General features: G+C 43.8%; 1 protein-coding gene across 1 annotated transcript in view; it reads left to right on the forward strand.

Moving 5' to 3' along the window:
• Positions 1-9,721, forward strand: part of LOC103198374 (phospholipid-transporting ATPase IB) — an 826,205-nt gene that overhangs the window by 744,429 nt on the left and 72,055 nt on the right. Inside the window, exon 29 of the mRNA XM_042781171.1 lies at positions 5,718-5,806. Coding sequence (XP_042637105.1) covers positions 5,718-5,806 — 89 coding nt within the window. The remainder of the gene's footprint in view (positions 1-5,717; positions 5,807-9,721) is intronic.

Consider the following 9,721-nt stretch of genomic DNA (forward strand, 5'->3'; position numbering starts at 1 on the left):
CTCAATCAACATTTTTTTGTTATGCTAAGAAAGCAAGAACAATTTAAGGAAATTTAAATAACTAAAGCTGTGGCCTTAGCGAAGAGTTCCTTAGGGGACTTTAGGTTCCTGGTAGGAGCCCTGGGAGAGTAGTGGTTAAGTGCTGGCCTACCAAAAAAAATAAAACCTCTGCCATGGAGTCCATCCCAACTCATAGCCGCCCCCTTTGGATTTCCAAGGTGGTAAATTTTTTTTTTTTTTTTAACATTTGTTGTTGTTGTTATTTGCCGTCGAGTTGGCCCCGATTCATAGTGACCCCTCCTTGGGTTTCCGAGGCAGTATCACTACGGAAGTAGGATTGCTCAACCTTCCTTCCGAGGAGTGGCTGGTGGGTTTGAACCGCCAGCCTTCTGGTTAGCAGTCAAGTGCTTAGGCACTATGCTACCAGAGCTCCTAAGAGCTTGTTTCACATTCAACGTAATGCATACATGAGTTTCATTCCCTATTCACCGTGTCCAACCCTTACCCAGTCTCCTCCCCTCCCTACCCTGCAACCCTCCCCCTGTGCCCCCCATATTTATGCACTCCTGTTTGTCCTGCATTTCCTCGGTTTGAATGTTGGTCCTCTGGTGCCCCATGGTCTATTGCTCTAAGGGATGTATTACCATAGAGTATGTGGTTGCGTCATCCTGGGTTGAGTGGTCCGTGTGTACATCTTGTTAACTATTGGGCTGAGAGCCCGCCCCTGGGGGTGAGTTTTATTCCAGGCACAGAATGTATTCCAGGGCCATAGTATTGGCAGTCTCACTAGACTCCATCCAAGCAGTAATTCTGGTCATTATTGAGTTTTTGGATTTTGTTCCATGTTTTCCCTCCCACTCTATCCAGGATCTCCAGATTTGATCCTTTCCTGAGTGGTTGGCATTGGTAGCTGGGCACCATCTAGTTCTTCTGATCTCGAGATCCATCATGTCCTAGGGCTGATTGCTTCTAATGCCCTTTTTTTTTGTTTGTTTATTTGTTTGTTTTTGCGTTCTTCTTCACTTCCCATGCTAGGAGACCGTTGGCTGCATCTTAGATGGCCACTTGAAAGCTTTTAAGACCCCAGTAGCTACTCACCAAGGTGGTAAATTTTTATGGAAGTAGTTTGCCCCATCTTCCTTCCGCAGAGTAGCTGGTGGATTTGAACCTCTAATATTCTGGTTAACAATCAAATGCCTTAGGCACTATGCCAACAGAGAGCCTACTAACCATAATGTTGGCAGTTTGAACCCACCAGCAACTCCTTGGGAGAAAAGACTTGATGCTCTCCACCTGTCTGTTGTTGTTGTGTTGTTGGTAAGTGCCATTGAGTCTATTTCGACTCGCAACCACATGTGGCAGTGTAGAACTGTCCCGTAGAGCTTTCTAGGCTGTACTTTGTGGGAGCAGATCACCAGGTCTTGCTCCCATGGAGCCTTTGGGTGGGTTTGAACTGCCAACCTTTCGGTTAGCAGACAACTGCTTAACTGTTGGCTCTACCAGGACTCAGGCTTGGCTCCTTGGGTTACTATTGGTGAAGAAGTTAAAGAGACTATAGGTGGAAGGTTGGACTGCTAATCTACTTCCTTTGTTACGGTTTTCTTCTCATGTCAGTAATCCATGTTTTCTATAGAGTAAAGCAGGAAGCATACATAGCCCAAAAGAGATGATGTGGTTGCCGTTGTTAGCCGGTATCTAGTCGGCCCCAGTTCATGCCTCCCCACACACAGTGGGGTTGGGCTATTGTGACCCATAGGTTCTCACTGGCTCATTTTCAGAACTAGACCACCAGGCCTTCCTAGGCCATCTTAGTCTGTAAGCTCCACCGAAACCTGCGACACCCAGGCCTCCACTGACAGGTGGGTGGTGGCTGCGGACGAGTGCGTTGGCCAGATATGGTGCCTGGTCTCCCACATGTTGTTGTTGTTGTTGTTGTTATGTGCCGTGGAGTCAGACCCGACTCCTAGCGACCCCTCCTTGGGTTTCCGAGGCAGTATCACTACGGAAGTAGATTGCCCAACCTTCCTTCCGAGGAGTGGCTGGTGGGTCTCCCACATGGTCAGCGGGAATTCTACCACTGAACCACTACTGCCCTACAAAAAGAGATTTTAAAAAACAAAACAAAACTTACTGCCATGAAGTGGATTCCGACTCTAAATGACCCCCATTGGGTTTCTGAGGCTGTAAATCTTTACGGAAGTAGATTGCCCCATCTTCCTTCTGCGGAGCAGCTGGTGGGTTTGGACCACTGACCTTCTGGTTGGCAGCCATATGCCTTATCCAGCACACCACCAGAGCATCTTACTCCCCTATACCCTGAAGGAGTATTGTTGTTGTTATGTGCCATTGAGTAGGGCCCGACTCATAGCGACCACTCCTTGGGTTTCTGAGGCAGTATCACTATGGAAGTAGATTGCCCAACCTTCCTTCCGAGGAGTGGCTGGTGGGTTTGAACTGGCAGCCTTCTGGTAAGCAGTCAAGTGCCTTAGGCACTATGCTACCAGAGCTCGCTGAAGGAGTAGGTACTGTCAAGTTGATCAAGACCTGGTCCTCTTCCACGGTTTCGAATCCTGCAATGTTCTGTTTTGTTTTGAAGATGAGAAAATACCAAAAAGGATTATAACACTTACGATATATTTTGTTGTATATCGATGCATAGGTAATGCTCCCACTTACCACAAAGACTTACGCCTGTGATCCATTTGGAAATAACATCTCAAGTTTAATTTTGAAGCTTGACCAGTCAGGGGTTGTTTTCCATGCCCCTGTTGCTATGATGGCATAGTGCCTAAGGCATTTGACTACTAACCAGCAGGCTGCCAGTTCAAACCCTCCAGCCACTCCTTGGAAGGAAGATTGGGCAATCTACTTCTGTAGAGATACCGCCTGCAAAACCCAAGGAGGGGTCACTATGAGTCAAATCAACTTGACAGCACTGAGTTTGGTTTTGATTTGGTTGCTATGATAGGTCCCATATAAGATGTCTCTTACAACCTGTATTTTTCACTGAGCATTATAACATGGTATCTCTCCATGTCAACAAATATAATTCTATAGCCCCTTTGATACATGCATAGAAGTCCAGTGTATGTAGGTAATAAAGTATATTGAGTAAGGCTTTGTCTTGGATATTGATTGATTTTTCTAATAGCACAGCCTCTGGTGAATATTCTTGTACCCACCAGCATGGGGCAATCTACTTTCATGAAGGTTTATAGTCTCAGAAACCAAATGGGGGTCACTATGAGTCAGAATCGACTTGATGGCAGTGCGTTTGGCTTTTGTGATTTGGCCTCTTTTGACTTTTCCTCTCCCCGCTCCCTTGGGATAAATTCTGAGAGGTGTAGTTGATGGGATAAAAGGTACTCAATATTTCTAAGGTTTTACATTATTGTTTCAGAGAGCCTACACTCTCCGTTTTAGGGAAAGAAAGCAAGACCACAGATGCCAAGACTGGAATTCAGCTCTTGTATCCCAAATCCCACTGCTTCTCAGTTGAATTGTCTTAAGTTTCCCAGTAACCTAAACAGGGGTATGTGATGGTGTTCATAGGCCAGAGAGAGGTGGTGTGATGTGGTCTTTGCTAGTGGATCAAGGTGGCTGGGGCCTGCGGGGGTTGAAGAAGCTGAGGAGTCACAGAGAGGGGCTCCCTCCGCACGGGTGGCGTTCAACAAGGGCAGGAGGGTGTGAGCAGGTAATTTACATGGGAGAGCAAGTAGAACCTTGAACTTTAGGCTGGAGCCAGGGTGATAGTCCTGGCTCTGCAGCTGAAGAAAGTTCCCCTGGGTTGACAGATTCTTAGCCCTGCTGAGGCCTGCCAAGAGTCCCCAAGGTGAATGATACCTGACTTATCCCTTCTACCCTTCCGTACTACGTTGTTTCCCTCCACTTTGCAGTGATCTTTCCATAGCAATTCCAGTAGAACCCAATGTCTGAGGACCCCAGACAAGGAGAATCAGTGCACGTGAAAGGGTCACAGTTGAAGCTGTCCCCTTTCCATGCAGCCCACTCTTAGGAGGCCAGCTTGCCAATTGCCAGCCAGCTCCATATGCCCTTCCTTTGCCCATGTGAAACCAGCATTGTGGAATCTGATTGCACGATTTCTATCCAAAGCAAACTCTTCCCTCTCTCTGCCTTGGCTCTACTACTTTGTTCCTCACAGGGCTCTCTGCCTGTTTCTTCCCCACGAAACCTGACTCACCATGCAAGGAGCAAGTCAGCGTCCTTAGAGGCAGCTCTCCCACGTCTTGACCCCTTGACTTGGAATCACCCTCCATGTACACCTCTCCACCTGTCGAGATTCTCTCTGTCTTTCCAGGCACTTCCCACTTTCTGTCTTCTTTCAGAAGTCTTCCAAGTCGCCTAGCCTTCTTCTTAAGCCTGATAGAATATTGCCACGTCACTGCATCATATGCTACTGTATAATGTAGACCATTCTATATGGTTTTAGAATCCTTAAAGGCAAGGATTATTTCTTATTCATCTTCCTCTTCTGGGTGATACAGATCTCTGTGCATTGCACTAAGTGGTTATGACACGGATCCTGGTCAAGCGAATTGTTTTGGTTCTCTGGTGCTGCTCTAACAGAAACTACCACAAGTGGATGGCTTCAACAAACAGGGATTTATTCTCTGACAGGTTAGGAGGCCGGAAATCTGAGTTCAAGGTGCCAGGGTGAAGGCCCCTCAGCCCTGGCCTTCACCACAATTCCATACCTTGTCAACTTGGCAGATTTTTCCACTGTTGTTGTTGTTGTTGTTATGTGCTGTCGAGTCGGACCCAACTCATAACGACCCCTCCTTGAGTTTCCCAGGCAGTATCACTACAGAAGTAGATTGCCCCATCTTCCTTCCAAGGAGTGGCTGGTGGGTTTGAACGGCCAGCCTTCTGGTTAGCAGTCAAATGCTTTAGGCACTATGCTACCAGAGCTCCTATCCACTTATGTATTCTTCCTTTCAAAGGTCAGGGCTCCAGGATTATCTTCTGTATGTCTGTCAATTGGTTTCTCTTTTCTTTGTTGAAGAGGGTCTGTGAAGCTTGTCTGCCTATTCTGCCATCTTATCACAAGTCTCCTGCTTTACTATTTCTTAAACTTAATGCTCCTAAAGAGGTGAGATCCAGGACACAGATATACACACCCATGTTCATCATAGCACTATTTACAATAGCAATTAGATGGAAACAACTTAAGTGCCCATCAACCGATGAATGGGTAACCAAACTATGGTACATACGCACAGTGGAATACTATGCAACACTAAAGAATAATGAAAACTCAGCAAATCAACTCATAACGCGGGTGAACTTGGAGGATATTATACTGCATGAATTACTCAACCACAGAAGGGCAAATATTGTATGAGTCCATCATTGTAAAAAGTCAAGGAATGATTCACACAGGGAAGGAAACTTTGTTAGTTACCAGAGATGGGAGGGTAGAGGCAGTGACGGGAAATAGATGGATAATTAAGAGACAGGTTTGATATGGGTGAAGGGAAAAGGCAGTAAACAAAAGTATGTGACTAGGACAATACCACTAAGGAAAAGGAAGACATGGAGAGGGTGTATAAGAGGTACAGACAATAAAGGCAATCAAGAAAAATGCTTCTGGTTGCTTTTGAGCTGTGGTGTGCTTTATGTTAGTTAAATCACGTTGTCACTCTTTTTGAAAGAAAAGATATTAATATCAAGACACGTGCCACTTCTGTTTTTTGCAGGCCACCATGGTCCTGAGCTCTGCCCACTTCTGGCTGGGATTATTTCTGGTTCCTACCGCGTGTTTGATCGAAGATATCGCCTGGAGAGCGTAAGTTGCAAAATGACATGGTATCCTAGGTCTTGCTCATTTGCCCTGCAGTCATCTTTTGCTTGAAACTGAGCCCTGCTACAGGAAGTTAAATGCTATGGGATTGTAAAGAAGCCGGTCTCCTGCCACTGGCGATGAAGGATGCTGTTTTTCTTTTCAAACTGCGCTTCATCTCCAGATGAGAATCTAGACAAGAACGAGTCTTCAGCGAGATGGTGGGAAGGTCAACAGGAACGTTGCCTTGTCTTTGATGAAAAGGCTGTGTGTCCACGTGCAGACCTGTTCTGTCAGATTTAGAAAGTACCACTCAGCATTCATCTGTACTTATCTCAAAAACGTGATGCGGCCTGGCTTTACATCCATGCTTAGAGTAGAATTGTGTACGTAAAAGGCATTGCAAATTATGAGACAGGCGTAGTCTTGATGTTTCCAAATAATTCACAGTCGGAACTTTTCCAATAGAATTCTGGAGTGTCAGTTGTACAGGTCTATGGGAAAAGGAATCACAATGATGAAATTATATTGTAAATTCATTAGGAAATAATTCACACTCCATTTTTGCTGGTATGTTTCCAAATACATTGTTTCTGGAATCTCTCATGCACTAAAGGAAGCGACTCAGTTGCAAAATAATGTAAATTTCCATTTAACCCATGAGCAAAAGATGACTGACTCCAAATGAGATAATATTGATTTTTGTTTGGGAGGGGGACCCAATTTCTGTTACAAATAGTTGCCAACTTCCCTGACAATTGAGCCTCGTAGTTTGGCTATCCTTTAGGTAACACATAATTATTTTAGGGCCCTAAGGTAGAGTATTGAGACTTTAATCCAACCCTGCCAGAGAAAGACATCAGATTTCATTTGCCTTTCTCCTTTCCCCCCACATTCAATGAGAGTTGTTCCTGCCTGACAGTTAAGGATGTCTTTTGAAAAAGTCATCATTTTGGTATTAGCTTGACAACCAGTGATGCCAAATGCAGAGAGAGAGGATTTTATATCTCATATTTTATTTTTTCTTCTTCTGTTAACTAAGTTCGTAGCTGTTGGTAACAATGGAATAGTTCTAATTTATTAAATACATTGATTTACCACTACTTCCATTTTTATCTAAGGAGCCCTCATGGCATAGTGGTTAAGGGCTCAGCTGCTAAGCAAAAGGTCAACGGTTTGAACCCACCAGCTGCTCCATGGGAGAAAGATGAGGCAGTCAGCTTCCATAAAGATGACAGCCTTGGAAACCTGACAGGGCAGTACTACTCTGTCCTCTAGGGGCGCTGTGAGTCAGAATCAACTCCACACGGCAGTGGGTGTGATTTGGGCTTTGCTTCTGTAAAGACTGACAGCCTAGGAAACCCAATGAAGCAGTTCTATTCTGTCCTCTAGGGGCACTGTGAGTCAGAATCGACTCCACAGCAATGGATTTGGTTTGGTCCATTTTACCTGCTACATAGCATAATCAGAATCCTCAGAAACGAAATTATGTCAGCCATATAAGATTTTCTTTGTCTAACAAATGCACTGTAACAAAATGTTAGTTCTACTTTTTGCTCTTTTAGCAAGTGGCCCAGGTGAGGCCCAATATATGACTTTACTAAATGTTGCGGTTACCTAGTGCTGCCGTAACAATAAGCACCATAGATCAGTGGCTTTAAAGACCAGAAATTTGTTTTCTTACAGTGCAGGCGGCTGGGAATCTGAGTTATGGCATGGCTCTAGGGGCTGGTCATTCTCTGTTGCAGCCTCCAGTAGCTGCAGGCAACCCTTCATGACTTGGCATCCATTGGCAACCCTTGGCACCCCTTGGTATCTGTCTTTGTCATGTGTGCCTATGTCTATGTTGCTTTTGTTATAACTTAGAAGCAATTAAGTTTAGGATCCACCCTCCACTAGTGTGACCTTATCGACATAACAAAAGAAAAGCCCTACAGGAACTAGGATTTCAGTACATATTCAGGGAGACAGGATCCAATCCTTAACACTAAACTTCTTTAATTTTACAAGACAATCAGGTAGGTTTATTTCTTTTAGAAAAATACAGCATTGTCTCAGCTACATCACAACTTTCTCGATTTGTAACAACTGAGTACTGATTTGATTATAAATTAGTCTCAGACTATTTATTAATTTTTAAACTATTTTAATATTTTTCAAATACTAATAATCCATCTCAGACTATGAATTCAACTATTTTAAATTAAGGCTATGACATTGGGGTTTTGTTGTTGTTGTTGTTTTGTTGTTGTTTTTTTTTTTTCAAGACTGAATGTTTGCCAGGTGAGACTTTAGTAAAAATAGCTATCTACCAATTTAAAGAGAGTGTTTGCAGATTATAAAGTCCTTGTGCCTCCTTGTCTGTTTTCTGGGTCTTTTCCAATTCATTCCAAGTAAATAAAAAAAAAAATCCCTCTCACCATGAAGCCAATTATCTGCTGCCTCAAACAGAATTCTTTTTTTTCCCCATGACAATAATATTAGCGCCATTTACATTGTAACTAGGGTAAATCGAGTGTCACTGCTCACAGTCCCACCGTATGGAAAGAGTAAATACACATTTCCTTTCCAAGAAGCCTGCCAGACCCAGCCTGAGCAGGGACTGAGGCCCTGGGAAGAAGGTGCTTGTGGGGGAAAGGAGAGGAGGTTGGTGCTGGTGCCACCTGTGAGGCTGCATGGCTGCCCCACCCAGGTGTGGAGAGCGTGACAGCTCACCTGGAGCCAGAAAGGCACCTCCTCAGTTCCACTGGGGCTTCTGGAAACGCTTCATCTTGTTTTGTTTGAGGGAGAGGGCATGGGGATGGTGTCTGTTGGCTGTCATCTAGAGTAACTGCCCAAAGTATAAGGTCCATTTTATGTGTGCGTGTAGAGTGTGTGTGTGTGTGTGTGTATATGTGTATGTATATATATATGTGTGTGTATGCATCTGTATACATATATGTGTGTGTGCACATAATATATGTATATGTATACATATGTATGTACTGTGTATGTGTGGTGAAAAAAATATCAAAATATTTTCCATTTCAGCATTTTGTACACATACAGTTCAGTGCCATTAATGCCATTTATCATGTTATGCAACCATTACCACTGTTTTTTCCAAATTTTCCCATCATTCTTAACAGGAACTCAGTGCCCGCTTCACCTTCCCTCATACCCCTGGAAACCACTAAGAGCTTTTGGTATCTGTACATTTGCAAAGGAGCTCTGACGGTGCTGTGGTTAAAGTATTAGGCTGCTAACAGAAGGGTTAGTGGTTCAAACCCACCAGCCACTCTGTGGGAGAACGATGACGCAGTCTGTTTCCATGAAGACTTATAGCCTTGGAAACCCTATAGGGCAGCTCTGCTCTGTCCTGTAGGGTTGCTGTAAGTCAGAATCAACTCAATAACACTGGATATGGGGATTTTTCTAGTATACATTGGCCAATTATATCAAAGCATATCAAAACATTTTGTACATGTACAATTCAATGATATTAATTACCTTCATCATGTTGTGTGACCATTACCACTGTTGTTGCCAAATTTTTCCATCACCCTTAACAGAAATTCAGTGCCCCATATAAGTGGGATATCATATAACTGGGATCAGACAATATATATCCTTTTAGAACTGATAGTTCTAAAAGTTCACAGTGTTTTCAAGGTTCATCCATGTTGTAGGATGTACCAGGACTTCATTTATATTTATGGCTGAGTAATATTCCATTGTATGTATAGACATTTTACTTACACAGTCATCTATTGATGGATATTTAGGGTGTTTCCAGCTTTTGGCTACTGTGAAAAGTACTGGGATGAGCATCAGTATACAAGTATCAGTCTGAGTCCTGACTTTCAATTCTTCATGAGGAATTGCTAGCTCATATGGTAATTCTAGGAGCTCTGGTGGTATAGTGCCTAAGGCACTTGACTG

This window comes from Orycteropus afer, unplaced genomic scaffold, assembly GCF_000298275.1.
Source record: "Orycteropus afer afer isolate SDZICR_OR568_19922 unplaced genomic scaffold, OryAfe1.0 scaffold00092, whole genome shotgun sequence".
Classification (NCBI taxonomy): Eukaryota; Metazoa; Chordata; class Mammalia; order Tubulidentata; family Orycteropodidae; genus Orycteropus; species Orycteropus afer.